We start from the raw sequence: 22,930 nt of genomic DNA, 5'->3' as shown, positions 1-22,930 counted from the left end.
TTGAGTTCTTCCATACATTATGACTCCACTTACATTCCTCTACTTCCCCACCCTATTCAATCCCTCCTTAGTCCTGTCCATTTAGAAAATATTTGGACAAATTTTCTATAGAAAAATATATACAAAATACACATTTATACTATATACATAAACACATATAAAATGTATATATACCAGGATCTTTAGCAGTGGCTTCCAGAACAAACCAGTAAAATTGCTCATATCTTAGTTAGGAAGGATGGAGATACTTTGGGGAAATTACTACTTCTCACACTGGACTTACAAGATGAATTTTACTGTGGCAAAAAGCAAATAACTCAAAGAGTAATAGGGTGATATCACAAAAATAAATCAAAGGACCACCAATACCCAAATCTTGAACAATTTGCTGTCAAAATAAGTAGTAAGAATATAGTCTATTCAATAAATGAGTTCACACTGATATGAACAAACAAATAAGGAAAAGGCAGTTCTAACTATAACAAGGTAATTAATGAATATAAGAAGGGATATGGAAAAATAATAAATGGATGCTAAAACTAGTAAAAGTTAGATGAAGGACAATGGAATTACATAGTTTCAAAATGTATCCTTACAGATTGCTTTTTAATTATAAAGGCAAACGTGGTAACTTTACAGTGGCAAAATTGTAGAAACTCCCATCTTAACCACATAATCAAATTTAATCCTCTGATGTTGAGACAAACCAGTATGATATAGAAAGAACAACACAACCACACTTACAAGTTATTCCTGACCCCCAAAAAATCGTAACTTGAACTAAAGAGAAGGATGATTTGGACAGAATCAAACTAAAGGATATTCTACAAAAAATAAGTGTTCATTCAGAGAGATCAAAGCAATGAAAGATGAAGGCTTGAGGAACTAGTCTAGATTAAAGGAAACAAAAGAGCTAAGACAAAGAATGTATGTTTGTAAATTAGATCATGAATCAAGGTGGGAGAACTTGCCAATAAATACATCATCTCAATAATTGTTGAAATTATAATTATATGGATGTGTTATGCATGTACTACAAACAATAATACTGTTAGCCTTAGGGCTCTTAATTCATATCCCATTTAATCTCCCTGATGAGTTCCACAAAAATAGTCACTCCAAACTTTCCAGTAGTTTCTCCTACGTATATGTACTCAAAGCTTTAATTTTTAGTATTTATTGGCTATTGGGACTTTGTTCTTATTTTAGAAGACAATTTCTGTTACTTTTAAGAGTACTAGGTGGCTGATGGAAGATATATGTGTTTACTGTTATACTGGATTAGTCTTTTATAATTTTTAACTGCATGAATATAGTGGATCAATGTTGTAAGAGAAAGATAAACAGTAACTTTTGCTATTGCAAACATTTAGCACTGACAGCTCGATACTTTTTAAAGAAGCATAGGCCAGATTTTAGATTTTAAACACATCAGAAATTAGTAAGATATTATCTATTAGTTGGTTTTTTTAATTTAGTAGTTGTCCTACATTTCAACTTGAAATTCCAGGTTACAGTCCATTATGGTGGCAAGGAATTTAAAGTAGCTAGTCACATCACAACCACAGTCAAGAGTAGAGAGACATAAATGTGTACATGCTTACTTGTTTGTGCTGAGCTCAATTTCTCTACTCTTACAGTTCAGGACCTCTTGCCTAGGGAATAGTAATTCCCACAGTGGGTTGAGTCTTCTCATAGCAGTTAATAATTGAGACAATCCTCCAAAGATATGCCCATATAGAAAATAGTTTAGAGTTCAGTTAAGTAAACTATCTACTAAAACAAAAATGTCTTCATCCACTGGAAGACCATAACATAACCCAATAGGCATTGGGCAGTTAAGTTTTTCCATATTTTTATAGCTGTAGCAGAGATAAAGTATTAAGGGTATCAGCATCCTCCTGCTTCCATCTAGCAACATTTGGCAGTATAGAGAATTATCTTACTTTTTAGGAAGCACCAACAGAGACCCAATGAGAGCTGAAACAGAGACAGAAGACTAAGCAGCAATAGATTAAACTAAAACATATTAGCCAGATTATTGTGGCTCAAACCTGTAATCCCAGCACTTGGGAGGTTGAGACAGGAGGATTAAAAGCTGCCCTGGACTATATATTGAGTATACAATAGTGAGATGGTGTTTCAAGAAAAATAAATTTACTTAATTTAAACAATAGAACAGAACTAAAAGAAATGAATAAGGCATCCAAATGAGGGAAGAGCACAATTTCAAAAGAGATCAAAACAGGCATAGGAGCTGAGAATATAATTCAGTTGGTAGAGTGCTTGCCTAGCATGCACAATGCCCTGGGTTTGATCCCAGCAACACATAAATGGGGCATGGTAGTATGTTCCTAGTGCTTGAGAGATAGACAGATCAGGAGTTCAACATCATCTTCCACCATATAGGGAGTTCAAGGCCAGTCTGTGTTACATGAAACTTACCTCTTAAAATACATATTGTAGACTGGAGAGGTGACTTGGCCATTAAAGGCTACGCTTACAATCAAACAGACGAAGATGTATATTGCCTGAGGATATAGCTGAGTCAAAGAGAATGTGTCTAGCATGCATAAAGCCAGTTTGATCCCTAGCACTTCAAAAATGAATGAATGAATGAATGAATGGATAAGTAAACATGTAAATCATCCAGCCAAAGCATTGGAAAGAGATAAGAATATGAAACAAGAAAATCTAAAACATTAGTAGCTAAAACCTTCCCAAATTTGGCTAAAGACCCATAAGACTGAGGGAGTTTTCAACAGGGCATCCACCCCAAATCCATCCTAACATGCATTAAAATTACATTTCTGCAACAAACAAACAAAAACAAAGCAAAACAAAACCCTGAAAATTTACTAGCAGTTAGAAACAAAACTGTGGAATCTATATCCAAAAAGAGGATTGAAAGAAAACTAGGAGAATTTGTTTCTATCAGATATATTAAAGAATGACTAAATGAAGCTCTCCAATGACAAAAGGAATAATTAAAAAAATGCTTGGGACTTCAGAATGGGTTTAAAACTAAGGGCAAATACACTATCCATGTCATGAGTATCTTAAGTCATATTTAATAGTTGAGATCTAAGTCATAATAGCATCTACTATGCATATAAAGAGCAACGTTTGAGAGAACTCTAAAAAGTACAAGTAGGGGCTAGGGAGAATGGCTCAGTGGGTAAAATGCTTGTAGTGTAAAGCATGAGGACTTGAATTAGAATTCCCCAGGACCCATAGAAAGCTGGATTCAGTAGGGCACATCTGTAACCTCAGCATTCCTACAGTAAGATAGAAGGAAGAGATAGGAGAATACCCAGAAACTCATGAGCCAGCTAACCCAATGTATGTGTGCAGCAACAAAAAACAGAGTCTGTCTCAAACAAGATAGACAGTGAGGATGAATAACTGAGGTTGTCCTCTAAATTTGACACACATGCCATGACATACCACACACACAAACACCCATTTGTACACACACACACTCAGCAGTTCAAAAAAATAAAAGTAATAAAAAGACTTAATAGACACAAGTTTTCAATGTTCTACTTGAAATACTAAAATATCAAAATCAGTAGGGAATAATAAGAGTATATGTATATATATAATACATATAGTCATGTAATAATAATTAATTTTTTAAAAAGTCCATGAATTTGAAGGAGAGTGGGGGGAGTAGATGTGAGAATTTAGAGGAAGAAAAGGGAAGGGAGAAATGTTGTAATTAAAATACAATCTCAAAAATAAACAGAAAAAAAGATTACATATATACACATATACATATATATAAGCAGTATTACAGCAATCCATAAGAAACCCAATTATAAGGCATAATTATACTCAAAACAGTATAAATAAAACAAGTTTTAAAGTCCTTGTATAAGGAATCCACAGGCAGACAGAAAAGAGAAACAGAGGAAAAGAGAAATAGAATAAAAGAAAAATCAAATACTTGAAATGCAAGACTTAAGAACCAACATATAAATAATTAAAATGCTAACAGTCTAAACATATAAATTAATAGAACATGGCAGAATAGATTAAAAGAACACAGACTGAAAAACAAACTACATGTTTTCTATTTTTTTTTTCATTTTACTTCAAAACACAAAACAGATAAGTTGAAAGGAATGAGGAAAAGTGCATCATGCTGATATTATCAAAAGAAAGTGAATATCTACACTTCAAAGAAAGAAAATTACTAGGCGTGAAAGGGGACACAGATAAAAAGAGTGATCCACAATTTTGTGGATCTACCAAACAATAAAGCTTCAAAATAGATTGAAAGGCTGCTGTGGTATTCTTGTTACTGTCCATCTCAATGCCCTTGAAATGTTTTCAATAAATCTGTTTTCTTCCTTAAAAAAAAAAATAGCCAGGCAGTGGTGGTGCACACCTTTAATCCCAGCACTCGGGATTTAATCCAGCAGAGGCAGGTGGACCAATGAGTTTGAGGCCAGCCTGGTCTACAGAGTAAGTGCCAAGACAGCCAGGGCTACACAGAAACCCTGCCTCAAAAAACCAAATTAAATAAATAAATAACTGGTCTATAAGAAGAAATACATGAATCTACTTTACTTGAGTATTTCAACACTTTTTCTCAGCAATTAATAGACCCTCTAGATAGAAAATTAAACTGGGTGGCAGTGGCACATGCCTTTAATCCTAGCACTCGAGAGGCAGAGCCAGGCTGGTCTCTGTAAGTTCAAGGCCAGCCTGGTCTACAGAGAGATCCAGTCTCAAAAAACCAAAAAAAAAAAAAAAAAAAAAAAAAAAAAAAAAGAAAAAGAAAATTAATAAGGATGTAGCAGAACAGAACTGCTATCTCTCATGAACTTAAGATTCAAAAATTCTCAACAAAATAGTAGTAAATTAAATCCAGTATTTTATTGAAAATGCCATACTATGTCCAAATAAGTGTATGCCAAAAATACAAAGCTATTTCAATATTTGAAACCAATTGCCAAGTACGGTGGCTTATGTCTGTAATCCTAGCTCTCAGGAGGCTGAGGTACAATGACTGGTAGACGTTTGAATGTGGTTTGGGCAAGTTAGTGAACTCCAGACCAGCCAGAATTACAGTGTGAGACCCTATTTAAAATAATCATTAGTGGACTAGAGAGGTGGTTCAGTGATAAAGAGCATTTACTGCTCTTCCAGAAGACCTGAGTTCAATTTCCAGAACCCACACTGTGCAGCTCACAACTGCCTGCAATAGTGATGTAAGAAAAATCAGTTGTCTCTGTATATGTCAGCAATATACAGTTTCAAATGGTAATTAAGAAAATTATTTCCATTGGGCACGTTCCGTGTAATACAACTTCTTGTGAGATGGAAGCAGAAGATCAAGAAATTAAGGGCAGTCTGAGAAACCAAGTGAAATTCTATCTCAAAATAAAATAAAAGCTAGGCATGGTGGCATAGGCTTTTAATCTTAGCTATTCAGGAAGTGAAGGTAGGAGAATCACAAGTTCAAAACCTGATTCACTTAAAGAATGAGTTCAAAGCTAGCCTGGGCAACTTAGTGAACCTCAATGCTATGGAATGGTCCTTCTATATGATGCTGTGAATATGTATGATAATAAAATTGTGTTGGCCTATGGCAAGACAGGATAAGGCTAGGTGGAGGAATCAAACTAGGACTCAGAGGAAAAGGGGTGGGGCCAACACAGAAGCCATGAGCTGCCCAAGAAGCAGGATGCTGGAGGACTGGTAAGCCACGGACCATGTGGCAATAAATAGATTAATAGGAACGAGTTAATTTAAATGTAAGAGCTAGTTAATAATAAGCCTGAGCCATTTGCCAAACATTTATAATTAATATAAGCCTCTGTATGATAATTTGGGAAGCAGCTGCTGAGTATTTGGGAGTTGTTGGCGGGAAAGAAATTCCCCTCCGATTACACTCCAGTCTCAAAAAATATGGGACTGAGAATGTTTGCCACACAAGTAAGAGGAACTGAATTCAAATCTGTAGCACCCACATAAAGCTGGGTGTGGCAGCAGAGTGTGATGTAATCCCAGTGCTTCTATGGCAAGATGGTAGGTATAAACAGGAGAATCTCCAGAAACTCCTGGGCCAGCTAGCATGACTTACATAGCAGTGAACAACAGAAAAGAACCATCAGGTGAAGATCAAAATCTGAGTGTCCTCTGAATTTCACATGTACATCATGGTACATGCCTGCCCACACTCAACAGACTTAAAACGTTTTTATAAGTTAAGGCTGGCATGTAGTTCAGTGATAAAGTGCTAGCCTATCACGTGTGTGTAGCCCTAGACTGAATCCCTACTATCACAATAAATAAATGAATAATAAATGAACAATTTTAAAAGAACTGACAAAGAAACCATGTCTTGAAAAAGAAAAAGGAAAGAAGTTATAATTTTTTGAAGACTTCAGAAAGCAAGCAGGCTTATGAAACAGCACGGCTAGGGCCAGTACACTACTGTCAAAATAGTCTGAGTAAATGGTCCTTGGAAAACTGAATATGCACGTGAAGAGAGTGAAACCAAACAGAGTAGATCAAAGACCTGCATTTAAGAACCAAAATTCAAAGCTCCTAAAAGAAAATTTACGGGGAAGTATTCATAATTTTGAATTAGGCAATAGCTTCTTAGGTATGACATGGAATTCAGAAAGCAATCAAACTGAATTAAGTCACAAAAGACATCATCAATAAAGACAAAATACATGCAAACTGGGAAAACTGTAAGTAATACATGTCAAAAGTCTAGTATTAAAACTATATAAATAATTCTTACAATTAAATCATATAATTGAAAAAAATTAAAAGATGGGCAAAACATTTCAGTAGGTATTTCTCTGAAGAAGTTAATATATAAAAAGGCCCTAAAATTATATGAAAATGTGTTCACGACCAGTGGTCTTCAAAGATATACAAATCAAAACCACATGGAGACTGCTTTTCATACCTACAAAAGAGGGCCATAATCAAATGGTTTTGTTAAGTATGTGGACATGTCAATGTGTTTTCAATAAATCATGCTGAAATAATGGGATATCAAAAAGTGAACATTCATCTTCACATCATTCATAAAAATGGATTTAAAATATACACAGACATTAACATAAGACACCCCACCCAAAAAAAAAAAAAACTCATAAAACATTACAGAGTACCTTTGGAACATAGGTACAAAGATTTCTTAGGTCATATAAAGCAATAACCACAACAACTAGTTCTCATCAATTAGATTCCTCAAATTAAATACTTTGTCTCATAACTGAGAATGGGCAAACCACAGATTGGAGAATATATTGTAAAGCATGTATCTGAGAAAGGACTGGTATCATGATGAATATATAAATAACTCCTATAAGTCAATAAAAAGACAATAGCAAAATAAAATGGACAAATGAACAAAAGGCTTAACAAAAAAAGTAGAGAATGACAAATACATGAAAGGTTGCTCAATATCACAGCATGTGGAAAACAAAAAGTCAATGAAGGGCTGGAGAGATGGCTCAGTTGTTAAGAGCACATACTGCTCCTGTTGAGGTTCAGTTACCAGCACACACATCAGGCAGCCTATAAACACTAGTGACTCCAGCTCCAGGGGATTTGATGCCTCTGGCCTCCAAGGTCGTCTGCACATACTTGCACATGCACACACATACACATAATTTACAAAAAATATTTTTAAAACCACAATGAGACTCATTAATTAACATCCACCAGAGTCATTAAAACTAGAAACACTAAACTAGACATAGTGGCACGTGCCTGTAATCCCAGAACTTGGTAAGTTGAGGCAGGAGAATCACAAATTCAAGGCCAGTCTCAGCTATGTAACAAATTTAAGACTCTGTTTTAAAAATATTTTTTAAGACACCCTATGTTGGTCAGTGTGAGGAACTCTCAATACATTGCTGATGCTAGTGTAAAATACTGGAGGCAATTTGGAATATGTTCATTTCTTCCTTTCTTTCCTTCCCTTCATCCCTCCCTCCTTCCATCTCTCTTCTTGCTCACTGCCTTTCTCTTCTCTTCTCCTTCTCTTTCCCTCCCTGCCCCTCTCTCTCCCTCTCTCCCTCCCTCCCTCCCCCCCCCCCCCCCGCCCCCTTTTTCTTTCAACAGGGTCTCACACTGCAGCCTTATCTGGTCTGGAATTTGTTAAGTAGACCACGCTGGCTCAAACTCACAGAGATCTATCTACTGTTTCTGTCTCCAGAGTGCTGTGTTTAAAGGCATGTGCTATCATACTTGGCAGATTTTGTTAAACGTACAATGATAAAATAACATAATCACTTACTCTATGTCCCAATGAAACATATCCCTAGCTGTTATCCATAACAAATAAAAATATGCTCACAGAAAGGTTTATATAAGAATGTTCAGAGCAGTTTTATTCATACTAGCCAAAAACTTCAGAAAGCATTCAAGTGTTAAAAAATAGTTGATGGATCAACACATTAAGTATATTCATAACTAGAATTATTCTACAGTAAAACATTGAGCTACTTTTATACAAAAATGGCTCAATATCAAAAACATATTCAATAAGAGAAGCCTTACCAAGTATATATTGTATGATCTCACTTATATGAAAGTCTACAACAGACTAGACTCATCTATGGTTTAAAAAAAATAATGGTAGTTAATATTAGTATGGTGTGTAGAGGACTTACACAGAAGAGGCATGAGGGAATTTTCAGATGTAATAGATGTAGAATTATATTGGCAGGCAAGCTGTGACCTATAGGACAAATCTGGTGAAACATCTGTTTTTGCAAACTAAGTTTTATTGGAACAGAGCCATGTCTGATTGCTTACAATTTATCTATGATTGCTTTCATGCATATAATGGCACAACTCAATAGTTGCAGCAGAGATTGTATAGCATACAAACCCTAAATCATTGTCTAGATTTTTACAGAAAGTTTATCAATATGTGAACTATATCCATCCTGACAATGGCTTTGGTTACATATAGGCTTTTTGGTTGCTTAGCATTTGTCAAAACTTACTGAATTATGATATGTGCCTTTTAATGTATATAAATTTAAACAAAAATACTGAGTCCTAGTTAAGGATTCTTGTGCTGCAGTATTATGAAAATTATATATATATATTATTTTAACTTTGAAATGCATCAGAAAAATAAGATGGCAATAAAACAAAGAAGTAATACTCTGTATAAAGCAGGCAAGGTACAGACTTCAAACTCAATCTGATTATCAAAGTAGTATGTTTGTAATAGAGCACATATAACAAAAATTCATGATAAATTTTAAGTGGTAGATATCAGGGTGTTAATATAATATTTTCACCTATTCTGTATCTCTGAAAATTTTGAAATAAATTGCTGGTTAATATTTAAATTATGGAAGAGAAATATAAAATATATGAAATCTGCCCACAGAGATATATTCTGATTCAAAATACTTTATGAACCCATTTATTTCAAATAACTCAATCCTGGAACAGTATGTCCTGTGTAAAGAAACTACTATTGGAAAGATAAAGTTTTCCCTATTCTTGTTTGGGCTCAGTGTGTACACATTCATTTTCATTTATGTCCTCAATGAACAGGGAATTTTATAAAACATACAATATCTGAGATAGCAGCTGTTTGGAATAGGAATACATCATCACTAGAAAATAACTCTTTTTTTTGTTTTGTTTTGTTTTTGAGACAGGGTTTCTCTGTGTAGCTTTATGCCTTTCCTGGAACTCACTTGGTAGCCCAGGCTGGCCTCGAACTCAGAGATTGGCCTGGCTCTGCCTCCTGAGTGCTGGGATTAAAGGCGTGCGCCACCACCACCCAGCCGAAAATAACTCTTATAGCACAACAAACCCTTTACCAATGGCCTGCAAAGCATTTTATTAACTCAATAATTAATTCAGACTTCCAGATACCTCTAAAGCAGAGCAGAAGAGAAACACAACAACAAAACAACCAAAACCCAGATTCTCCATTCTTTCCTTTAACTAATTAATTAAATCAATTACATGAGTTAACTTTACTAACATTCTGATTCTGGCAAGGGAGGATAACTATCTAACAAAAGGGCTGTGCAGTATGATTGTGTTCACAGTCTCTGAAGCCAGGTAGTCTGGGTTTAAATGCAGGCTACAGGGGATGATATTTAACCTCTCTGATCATTACCTTCATTATTTATAAAATGAGAATGATAATAAGACTCCTATGACTGATATGAGGGAAATAAATGTAATGCTTTTAGAATGAGGGGTGCTGGAGAGGTAGCTCAGTGATAGAGCACTCATCTACCCTATGTGAGGTCCTGTGTTCAATCCCCAGCACCATAAAAAAGAGCAAAAAAGAAAAACTGACCCATTCAAAGAATGGGCTTGGAATCTAAACAGAATTCTCAAAAGAAGAAACAAAAATGGGTAAGAAATATCTTAAAAAATGCTTATGGACCCTAGCAATTAGAGAAATGCAAATCAAAACAACTTTGAGATTTCATCTTATCCCAGTTAGAATGGCAAAGGTCAACAAAACAACCAACAACAAATGATGGAGAGGAAGTGGGGACAAGGGAACACTTGTTCACTGTTGATAGGATTGTAAACTGGTCCAATCACTCTGGTAATCAATGTGGAGAATCCTCAAAAAGCTAAAAATAAATCTACTATATGATCCAGCTATACACTCCTTAGCATTTATCCAAAGGACTCAATGTTACTCCACAGACACTTTCTCAGCCATGTTCATTGATGCTCTATTGACAATAGCTAGAAAATGTTAACAACCTAAATGTTCTTCACCTGATGAAGGGATAATGAAAATATGGTACATATACACTATGAAACACTATTCTGCTGTAAAGAAAGATAAAATCATGGGTTTGAAAGTAAATGGATGAAACTAGAAAAGAGTAAGGCAACTCAGACCCAGAAAGACAAACATCACATGTACGCTCATTTGTGGTTCCCATCTCTAAACCCTTAGATGTGAGAATACAACCTGGAGTTAACTGTAGAAACCAGGAAAGTAAATAGGGTGCCTTGTGTGTGTGGGTGGGGGGGGGGGGGCAGGTTATGAGCAATAAGAGAAGGGAGTAATAGGATACAAGTGATCTGAAGGGGGAAATGGGAAAATGGGGGGGGGGGTTCTTTAATTAGTTAATAGGATGGAGATAAATATGGGAAGGAGGATAAATAACGGTAAGGATGTCTGAAAAAGTCATTATTTTAAGTATAATAAAAGGAATTATACTATCACTATCTACCAAAAATATTTATAATACCTGTAAGTGTGTGTATACATACACATATATAGTTCAAATATAATTTTCTCATCTGAACCCTTGCATCATGCTCCCTTGCAAGAGCCATGAACTATCTCATAAAAACCCCAACACTAGATATGAGAAGCCCTCTTTTGAGCTGTTGGTCAGAGTTGTCCAAGAGACCCCTAAAACATTACAGGCTATCGCTGTTGCCCTTGGATGCCCCAGAAGTGGAAGTCCCTATTGCTGAAAATACTAGGCACCTCAGACACAGGGCCCAGAGGCCCCTGGGTTGGAACTAATACGCAAATCTCCTTCCTGAAGACTAGCCTTCATAGTAGAGGCACCATGCAAACTTCTAACAGAGGGAAATAACCAACAGTTCTACTTGGCTATAACACCTATGAACTACAAGAACCAGCAAGACATGGTATTCTTAAGGGTGCAGTAGTGACATGCGTATTTGGTGATAAGCAACAGCTCTCTAATTGGACTTAAGGTCTACTCAGCCAGAGGAAAATCATGGCTGATACTGGAAACTTAGTCAACTACCAATCAAAATGCAGAGTTGTGGAGCTCAGTCACAATAATATATCTACAATACAACTGCCAAACATAGGCTTGGGAGTCATAGTGGAAGAGGGACAGAAAGACTGTAACAGCCAGAGGATCAGGGAGTTTGCTATGAGATTGTGCCTCCTAGGAATGTCAGAAGCTACACTCATAAAGTCTCACTAATATGACTGCCTAAACACGAGCTAAACAAGGACAACAACAGACATGCCAAAGTGGACAGGGAAAAAAAGCTTCAATGCTGGTCAAAGAACCACAAGCAACTACAGAATGCTGAGAATGGGTGACACAGTTTTCATTCAAGATGAGTTTTCCTAATACCAATGGTCAACCCTGAAAACATATACATACATGTAACATCATATGGACTGAGCATGTCGTATTAATGTATTTAGGAACACACACATATATACTATGGTGGTTTGAATGAGAATGGCCTCCACAGCCTCATATATAATTGGATAAGAAGCTTACATGGAACATGCTGTGACCCCAATGGTTGTACAAAAGAAAGTAGATGCTCAAGGCTGGCCGTGAATAAAACAGTCTGTGTTGAAAGCCTGTGTAGGTTAGCTGTGCTAAGGAAGTAATTTTGTTCCTGGGGATGTATCATACAGGGCAGCTGCTCAGGAACCTTCAGTGGGGAAAGTGGTGCTTCTATAGGTGGTCCTGAATAAATGTTTTGAATAGGGTAAGATGGCCATTCCCAGGACCCAATCACACTTTCAGAACCACCCTTTGGCTGCTGCTGACTTGAAAGAGCTTCAGATCATTGCAGAATACAATCTCGGTGAACATTCTCCTGTGATGCTTCCATATCAAGTTGTGAAAATCAAGGCTGCTGCTGAATAGTGGCTTGGAAATAAGAATACTTCAAATGCATCTGGCTTTGTGGCACTGAAGAACCTGGAGTTACACATTCCTGATGTACCACTGGATAGGGCTCTGACACTGACTGCACTTTTTGCAATGGCTGATGGGTCCCCAAATGCCTCCTCCCAATGGAATTAGAAGGGAAACAGGCTTTGCCAGCAGTGTTCTGTGTACTGCTCACATTTTGGGCAGAAGAATGATTTAACAAAATTTGAAGATGATTAACTGGCAAGAAACAAGAAGTCTGATTGGCAAATGGTGGTTTGACTATTGCCTTATTCCCATTTCTAGGGCCAAACTCAAGTTGAAGACCAAATGTTAGAAGCTGCAAAGTCATCTGTGAAGCAGGCAATGTCTGAGAAGTTAACTGTAGAAAGGGTTGGTTGTGAAATTCCAATAACTAACAAGTCTAAAGTCATGGATTGGGCTGAAGTTTGTCCATCTGCTCTAAAGACCAGCTGTAGTTCCTGGTGTTAGTGTAAAGAAAATTCAAATTGTAAATCCATATACTTTGTCCATTTTAATGAGACTGTTCCAAACAGACTCAAGAAATAATGCTATATGCTAAAATTTTCACCAAGTAATACAAAAGGACTAGGTACAATCATCAGGCATTCATTCTACAAAACTTCTAATACCATGAGTAAATGCTAGTTGAATAAATGAAAGAGATAGGAACAGTCCTAGCAATATATTGCTCGAGGCTTCTCATTTATTGCACTTACCACATAAATTATTCAAACCCTGGTAAAGACAGATTAACTAAATCTGACACTTTCACACAATCTGAGCACACGCTTCAAGAGAAAATACAAAGATTTTCAATATAATAACTAAAATAGGCAGGAGAAAGTTAACAGAAGTAAGTATAGGCTGGTTACAATCAGTCCTAGAGTTTGACAAATTTGCTCAATAAAAAGACCCAAATAGTTGCTGTGGTGGTTTGAATGAGACCAGCTCCCCTTGGCTCATATATCTGGACATTTGGTGCCCAGTTGGTAGACTGTTTAGGAAGGATTAGGAGGTGTGGTCTTGTTGAGGAAGGTGAGTCACTGGGGGTGGGCTCTAGGGTTTCATAAGCCTATTAACAGGTCTAGTCTCCCTCTCTCTCTGCCTCCTGCCTGCAGATCAGAATGTAGAACTCTCAGCTATAGCTCCAGCACCATACCTACCTGCTTGCCACACTCCTCACCATGATGAAAATGGAGAAACCCTCTGAAACTGTAAGCAAGCCCCAATTAAAAGCTTTCTCTTATAAGTTAGTTGGTCATAATGTCATGTCTTTTTACAGCAACAGAACAGTGACTAAGACAGTTGCTTAAGTGTGTTTTATGTAGTAAATGAAATGGATAGGCTACAAAAATAGTTAAGTGCACAATATGCATTTGTGCCTATTATTAATTTTTCTAATACTTGTTTTTATTTATGTGTATGTATCAGTGTGTATGTACACCCACAGAGGCCAGAAGAGGACATTTAATCACAAGGAGATAGAGTTACAGGCAGTTGCAAGCTACCTGACATGGGTGCTAGGAACCAAAGCCAGGTCTCTTCTGGAAGAGCAAGACCTGCTCTTCACTCTGAGCCCCTATATCTATAATTTAAATTATGTATGTATACACTAAAATGACAAATCAAGAGGCCATAGTCTCAAACATAAATAGTTATCTCTCTCTGGAAGGATAACAGCTTAACAGGTGATTTTCACTTTCTTCTTTATAATTTTATGAACGGGATCTTGCTATGTAGTTCAGACTGGCCTGGAATTTGCTATGCAGTCCAGGCTTGGGCTGAACTTGTGGTCCTCCCTCCCTAGCCTCCCAACTGCTGAGATTCTAGGTATGTGCTACCATATTCAGCTTGAGTGTTATTTTTAAATATGCAAATAAAACTTCCAAAAAAATTTAAATACATTTTAAACACATACTTATGCACTTAAAGTTAAGCATATGTTCAGCATACAGGATATGTTTAGAAAGAAATTAATTAAGCCACAATGTGAGCTCAATTGCAGATATGTATCATATCACTTATAAATACTACCCAAATACTCAACTGTATCTATAGACCAAGTTTACCCCCAGCATATTTTAAATGCTTCTGTCATTTTTCAAGTGCACATCTGCTTTCTCCTACAAGATACTGTGCTCTTTGAAGCTTAGAATAATGTCTTAGCTTACTTTATTTTCTCAGAAGGTAGTAGTCATTAAAAGTCTATTGACAGAGCCAGGCAGTGGTGGCGCACATCTTTAATCCCAGCACTGGGGAGGTAGAGGCAGGTAGATCTCTGTGAGTTTGAGGTCAGCCTGGGCTACATAATGAATTCTAAGACAGCCAAGGCTACATAGAGAAACCCTGTCTCAAAAAACAACAACAACAAAGTCTATTGATAAACTGGAACTACCCATGGGCCAATTTCTGAAAAGAAACCAAGGTTCTACATGCTAACTAGAGAATACCCATGATAGAGCCTCTAAACTATGTGACTTATGGAGGCTGGAGAGATGGCTCCGCAGTTAAGAGTACTGGATGCTCTTCCAGAGGACCAGGTTCAATTCCTAGTACCCACATGGCAGCTCACAACTGTCTGTAACTCTTCCTCCAGATTTGATACCCTCTTCTGGCCTACAAGTACCAGGAATGCATGTGGCACATAGACATACATGCAGGCAAAACACTCATACAAATAAATTAAAAATTTACATATTAAATTAAAAATACTTTAAAAAAATGTGTGTCACTTGCTGGGTGGTTGTGGCACACACCTTTAATCCTAGCACTTAGGAGGTTTAGGCAGATGAACCTCTGAGGTTAGGGCTATCCTGGTCTACAAAGTGAGTTCCAGGACAGCCAGGGCTATTCAGAAAAATCCTGCCTCAAAAAGAACAAACAAACAAAAAATGCATCTTACCTTTATCTGTGAGACCTTCTGGATAGTTAGTGGAGAAATTTGGGGCTGTGAAACAACTCCAAGTCCAACAGCACATATGGGCATAACAGAGGACTGACCTTGGACCACAGGCAAAACTGGGGACTGAGTCAACTTTGGCTGCTCCTGCAACTGGTAAATAGAAGAAAACAAATAAACTCTCCAATATATAAAATATAGTAGTAATTCCCTCATCCCTGAAATTTGCTGGCAATGTCCTACTAGTTGGTGAGAAGAATATATTTGCCTGGAACACTTATGTCAGCATACAGAATACTATAAACTACCTGAGAGTGAGTTGTCTGGTTTGAAGAATAGGCTACAGTGGGAAGACTTGAAGTATCTGAATGTAGAACTGGTCCAGCTACCGCCTCAGATGCAGTGTCACCTTTAACAAAGAAAATGAGCAAAAAGTAGAAGGGAAGATATGAAGACCAATGTTCAAGTGATATAAATAACAGTTAAATGTTTCTTTAATGTTTTTCTATGACAATCATAGTTTCAAATAAAAGATGCATAATTAATAATTAATACTTTTAAAAACAACTAATACCAGCATTTGAGAGATAAAAGCAACAAGATCACAAGTTAGAGGCCAGCCTGTGTTACAAGTTAAGTTCAAAGACAGTGTGGCCTACATAGCAAGGCCTGTCTCAAAATCAAACAAATAGCTAACAGGTAAAACTCTTTATGAGTCAACAAAATGTTGACACTGTGGTATAAGCAACAGTTTTTTTTTTCTTTTTCTTAGAACGCAAGGGATTAAACACAGGGTCTTAAACATGATAAATTCATACTCTGCTATTGAGGTGTGTTTCCATCCCTAAATTTTTCTCTTTTTTCTTGTTTTGTTTCTTTATTTGGGGTAGAGAGGGAAAGGGAGAGGGAAAGGGGAGAGAGATGGAGGGAGAGAGAGAATACTCATATTGTGTGCAGGGGTGTACAACCCTGGATACTGGTCCTTAGGACCATTGTTTTTTTTTTGTTTTTTTTTTTTTTTTGAGACAGATTCTCTCACTGGCTTGGAGCTCACCAAATAGGCTAGGTTAAGTAGTCAGCAAACCTTGGGGACCTGCCTGTCTATAGCACTGGGATCACAAGTGTACACCAGCAAAACTGGCTTTTTTTACGTGGGTTCTGGGTAAGGAATGCATGTCTTTGTGCAAGGCAAGTACTGAGTATCTCCTCAGCCTGACATTAAACTCTTGATCCTCCTACCTCAGCCTTAAGAGTACTGAGATTATAGGCAGATGTTACCATGCCTATCTCCCAGAGGCTTAAAATTTTCTTTATAAAACAAACTTAAAACCGGGCAGTGGCGGTGCACACCTTTAATCCCAGCATTTAGGAGGCAGAGGCAGGCAGATTTTGGTGAGTTTGATGCCAGCCTGGTCTACAGAGTGAGTTCCAGGACAGCCAAAGCTATACAGAGAACCTGTCTTTAAAAAAAAAACACATAAAAATAATTCCAGGAGCTGAAGATATAATTCTGTGGTAGATTATCAGTCTAGCATGCACAAGGCCTTGGGTTCTATTCCAATCACTGCAAAAAAGAGAAAGGGGTAGGGAACAAGAGGTAAGATGGTAAGAAAAGGAGAGTAGGAGGGGAAAGGAAAGGCAAGGAAGGGGGAAGGGAAAAGTGGGAAGAAGCAGCAGCTAGGCACAGTGGTAAATACCCATAATCCCAGCACTTAAAAGGGATAGGCAATAAGATCATGAGTTTGAGGGCACAACCTGGGCTCTATAGCAAGATCATTCCCAAAACAAACAAAGAAGAAAACAAGGATAACAAGGAGGAAAGATCAACTAACCCCATTTACCAGTCATTTCATATGTATCCTAACTAATATATACTTGCTGTTATGATTTCAGTAAAATATAAGTGTCATGTTCCACATCTCCTAGAAAATGGGTAGAAAAAAAAAGTACTTCCTTTGCAGAACAATTGGCTATAACTATGTAAATACTGTATTTTTACTTTTTTGTTTTCATTTATTTCTACTTTATTTAAATAATTAATTGGTTGTTGCTATTGTTTTAAGATGGTCTCATTATGTAGCTCTGGCTGGCCTGGGACTCACTCTGTAGACTAGGCTGGCCTCTAAATCAGAGATTTGCCTGCCTCTGCCTCCAGAGTACTGAGATTAAAGGCCTGTGCCACCACACCTCCTACTGTGTATTTTTTAAAAAGATGATATATTATTGCAAAAAAACTAGAGGACTTATGCTTTCATTCCAATCTAAAATCCTAAGGCTCTTAACATCTAGAAAAGTTCTTAAGAAATAAACTATATCTTTAGTTCTAAATTTTCATGGAGTTATATGCTAGATTACTACAAATGTTATTAATATCATTTCTCTGAATTGGAATAGTTGCGTAGTATAATCTTTCTGCAACTAGAACATTGGGCAAGTCACATCAGGATTTTCTTAAATTTATTTTGAGATGAGAACTAGTATTCCAGTCTGGCCTTGAACTAGCTGAGGATGACCATGAACTTCTAATGCTCCTGCTTCCACTTTTCAAACGCTAGGATAACTGGTAAGTACCACCATGCCCAGTTTATATATCAAGCCCAGGACTTCCTGTATACTAGGCAACACTCCCAACTGGAACAAATTCCTAGCCCAGCTTTCTTGATTTTAAGATAGAGAAATCTTGTCTATTTCAAAAGTTTTTTAAAGGATTAATAAAATTATAGATAACAGAATACTCTTAAAATACAAAAATGTTCTTTAAAGACAAAGAACTATAATTAGACATTTGTCTTTACAGTTGTCTTACCTCTAACAGAGGAGCACTGTGGCTGTGGTTTTCCCTGGAAAAGCTGCTGTCGAACATGTTGATCAACTTCTGTTTCTTCACATTCAGCCACAGTGTGTGTACCAGGAGCAGGTGGTGAAGTTAGAGTTTGCTGTGGAGGTAATACATTCCCCACAGGCTTGCACTGGGAATCCCTACGTTCCTCCAAGCATCCAGCAGGCTTCTTTTCCCTTATCTTTTTTATCAGTGTCACACGGTCCCTAATGGACTTAGCAACAGCTTTGGAATCACTTTCATGGAAGAATCCAGATTTGACCTACAAAGAAAACATAATAAACAAACTCAAAATTCTATTAAATAACTAATAATTAATAGCTTGTTTCTATATATCTTTAAAATTGGACATGTGTACATGTGAGAGCTTTTGACTGATACAAGAATAATACTTCAGGGACTGCAGCAACAGGATCTTGTAATGCCAGTTATAAAGTCTATCTCAAAATCCAGTAACAGCATATCCAGTACTGACACCAGAGACATATAGCTACCTAAAATGGTCTTTTGCCTTATATGAGCACATTATCTGATGATATAAGATGGAAATAAGCTTAACATAAAATGAAGCAGAAATGAGATTCTGAAATAAAAACTTAAAAAAATATCTTTCTGGAGGAAACAGAAAAGTTTTGATCTGTATTAACATCCCCAAAATAGGAATATAGTTTATTGAAAAAAATACAGATGAAGTTTGAAGCAGAGATCTACATTCTAAGCATGTATGCTCAGAGCAGAGTACTTGCTACATCTTACTAGGGATTAGAATAGTATGAGAACAGGAAAGGGTTCTTTTTGTCTCTAAGGAACAGAGATGAGCAGCAGAGAACATGATTTGAAGAAGTACCATAGCAATACCATGTTTAGCCCTACAGTCTGCTTGCTTGCTTGCTTTTTTTAATTTTTCACTTTTGCGACAGGGTCTCATGTAACACAGGCTGGCCCATACATAGTAGCCCAAAGTAATCTTGAACTCCTTGATCTCCTACTTCTCCCCTCTAAGTGCCAGGATTATAGGCATGCACCACCAATTCTAGCCTACAGTCTACTATTTAAAATTTGTCTTAAAGTTCTGCAGATCAGAAAATTCATGGTAGTTGAAAGATTATTAAAATGTTAATGGGACTGGGAATCCCAGCACTTGGAAGGTGGAGGCAGGAGGCTTGCCACGGATTTGAGGGTCAGCCTGGGCTATAATGTGATTACCAGGTCAGTCAAAGCTACATAGCACGTTCCTGTCTAAAACCAAACTAAAACAACAACAAAAAAATGGATGAAGTGCACATATCCAATTTTGCCCACCCTAAAGTTCCCAATAAACCCACCTCATAGTAAATGAATTTTAAAGTTACACATCAATAAAAACAAGGCTAGACATAGCAGCACACACCGGAAATTCCAACTCTGGGAGGCAAAGGAAGGAAGAGCTGGACTTCAAGGCCATTTTCAACTACACAATGAATTCTAGGCCCATTTTGGTTACATGAGACCCAGCCTCAAAAATAAATAAATAAATAAATAAATAAGTAGATAAATAGACAGATAGATAAATAAAAGGCAAAGGGATGGATTAAAAAAAAATTAAGAATACTTGAGAACCTATCCAAGAAGCCCAACATTCCAATAAGAGAAGTTCCAGAAATAAAAAATAGCAAATCATCTGATCCTCCTGAGGGCTAAAGATTTATTTTGTAGATGTGTATGTTTATATGAAGGCCAAGGTTCTCTCAGTGGTCCCCAGGAATCCTCCTGTCTTCACATACAAAGAGCTAGGGTTGCAGAGCTATACCACACCACCTTACATAGGTGCTGGAGATCCAAACTCAGGTCCTCATGTTTGTACAACTTTATCAACTGAACCATCGCCCCAGCCTCCAATTTTATTTCAACAAAGGCAGTACGATACAGTTCTTTACAGTGGGCATGCAAACTTAACACAGCCTGCTAGGAAAAGTACTTTGCAATGACATGACAATATAAAAAAGGAAAACAGGAGTCTAGGAGATGCCTTGGTCAGTAAAGTGCTTGACATGCAAACATGGGTACCTGAGTTTGAAATCCCAGCACCTGTGACAAAAGCAGAGCATAAAAGGACACACCGAGCAAGGTGGTGGTGGCACACACCTGTTGTGGGATATTTGTACACCGTGTGAAGGTATATTGCTGTGACTGGTGTAACAAAAAGCTGAATGGCCAATAGCTAGACGGAGAGACAGAGAGGACTCTGGGAAGAAGAAAGGCAGGGTCACCAGCAGACACAGAGAGGAGTCAGGAGGTGCAAGATGGAAGTGAGGTAACACCATGTGGAACACAGATTAATGTAAGTTATGAACTAGTTGAGACAAGCCTAAGCTAAAGGCCAAACTTTCATAATTAATAAGTCTCTGGGTCATTATTTGTGGGCTGACAGTCTCAATGAAAAAGTATTGTTACACACCTTTAATCCCAAAGGTAGAGGTAGGTGGATCTCTGTGAGTTGAAGGTGAGCCTGGTCTACAGAGTGACTTCCAGGACAGCCAGGGCTAAACAATGAAAACCTATCTCCAAAAAAAAAAAGAAAAAAAAAACCAAACCAAAAAAAAAGTATACACCTATAATCCCTGCACTGTGGAGGTAAAAATACATGCCTGTGCAGGCATACATATACAAATATACAGCAAGAGAGAAAGCACACAGAAGAATATGAAAGGAAAGAAAGCAACGAGAAGTAGAAAAGAATCAATCAATCAGGATATGGTAATGTGTAAGGAAAGCATCACTAAGATTTACTTACCATTTCATATGCTACTTCCTCGGGTGTATCTTTTTCTAAATTGAAACTGAATTCAATAGCTTCATTGTCTTTATGTTTGCCTTTTAATTTTTTAGGATCTTCAACCCAGAGTCTTAGAGCCAGGGATGAATTTGAGCAATCATCTTCCTCTGCTAACTCCACCCTCAGTCCAGTATCCTCAGCAAAGAATGCATGGTTTAGTAGGTCCTTAATAGATAACCTAATAAACAAAATATCTCATTATCAATTCTTCCAGTCATAAGCAAGATATGATCCTTTAAATAGTAAAAGTTAATTGCATTATAGTGAGAATCTTACATTTTCTATTAAACCATTAATTATTTTACTATAAAAACTACATCTTATAATCAATTTATTACTAAGGACACAAGAAATGTCAACTTACATGCATATAGAATGATCTTAATTAAGGATTAATAACCAATAACATACTTGATAACGAAGTCTAACATACATAAAAGTATGCCTAAGAGAAAACTGTTAGGTAGATTTATTAGCTTGCCTTAAGCCACTGGTTTATATTACTAAGACTAAAGCAATAGATCTTCAACAAAAGAAACTAAAAACATTTCCCAGATATATAAATTCTAAGGTGAACTGGAAATCCAAATTCTTACAAATGTTTTAAATAGACTACTTCAATTAACAATTATCCACTCAGAAGCTGTGTGTGATAGCCCACTCCTATACCACAGCATTTGCCAGCCTGTGTTATATAGTGAGTTTCAGGATAGTCTGGGTTACAGAATGAGACTCTGTTTCAAAAAACTTAAAAAAAAAAAAGACAATTATTTAATTAGTGTGTACTACATTCTTTAGAAGAATGTCATAGGTGAAGCTAATGTGGTTCAATGAAGGACAGTAGTTTCTTTGTTTTTAATTTGAGGCAGTGTCTCTCTGTGTAGGTTTGGCTGACCTGGAACTTGCTACATAGACTTTAACACAGAGAGATCAGCCTGCCTCAGCATCTCAAGTGCTGGTAAAGTGGTATGCTACTATGTCCTTTTTTTTACCTTTTCATACACACACACACACACACACACACACACACACACACACACACACACACACAGTCTCAATATATAGCTCAAGCTAGCCTCCAAATCTCAGTTCTTCTGCCACGGCCTCCTGTGTGCTGGGATTACAAGCATGCACAAGCATACTCAGCTCCAATAGTTTTCTTGAAGTACTGAACTCTGATTTTAGGCTATACTATACCAATAATGGATATAACCCTAGTTTAATATCAGAGACTGGCCACCTCTGAAGAGAAGCAAGAGGATATGGCTTCAAAGGATTCTTTTGCAAACTTGGGCAAGAAAATTTTTCCTTCACAAACTTTTAATATATGCACATTATAATTAATCTGTCTATATCTATTATATCTATGTAGAGAGCCACAGCTGTAAAAGACATATGGATAATGTGGTGGTTTGAATAGAAATGGCCCGCCATAGACTTATGTGTTTGAATGCTTGGTCATACGGAATGGCACTATTAGGAGGTGTGGCCTTGTTGGAGGAAGTGGGTCACTGGGGGTGGGCTTTGAGGTCTAAAATGCTCAAGCCAGGCCTAGTGTGACTGTCTGCTATGGATGATTGATTGATAAATAAAACGCTGATTGGCCAGTAGCCAGACAAAGAGTATAGGTGAGACAAAGAGAGAGGAGAGGTCTGGAAAGTGGAAGGCTGAGACAGAGAGACGTTGCCAGCCCCAGCCATGAA

General features: G+C 37.1%; 1 protein-coding gene across 1 annotated transcript in view; it reads right to left on the bottom strand.

The window, feature by feature from the left end:
• Wnk3 (WNK lysine deficient protein kinase 3) overlaps positions 1 to 22,930 on the bottom strand; it is a 124,889-nt gene that overhangs the window by 38,121 nt on the left and 63,838 nt on the right. The window contains exons 7-10 of the mRNA XM_052758196.1: positions 21,186 to 21,405; positions 18,380 to 18,674; positions 15,882 to 15,982; positions 15,577 to 15,726 (exon numbers count right to left, since the gene is read on the bottom strand). Coding sequence (XP_052614156.1) covers positions 15,577 to 15,726; positions 15,882 to 15,982; positions 18,380 to 18,674; positions 21,186 to 21,405 — 766 coding nt within the window. The remainder of the gene's footprint in view (positions 1 to 15,576; positions 15,727 to 15,881; positions 15,983 to 18,379; positions 18,675 to 21,185; positions 21,406 to 22,930) is intronic.

The sequence above is a fragment of the Peromyscus californicus genome, unplaced genomic scaffold (genome assembly GCF_007827085.1).
Source record: "Peromyscus californicus insignis strain IS unplaced genomic scaffold, ASM782708v3 Scaffold_10__1_contigs__length_136768540, whole genome shotgun sequence".
Lineage (NCBI taxonomy): Eukaryota > Metazoa > Chordata > Mammalia > Rodentia > Cricetidae > Peromyscus > Peromyscus californicus.
The sequence above is the reverse complement of the archived record's forward strand: the minus strand, read 5'-3'. Positions and strand labels throughout refer to the sequence as shown.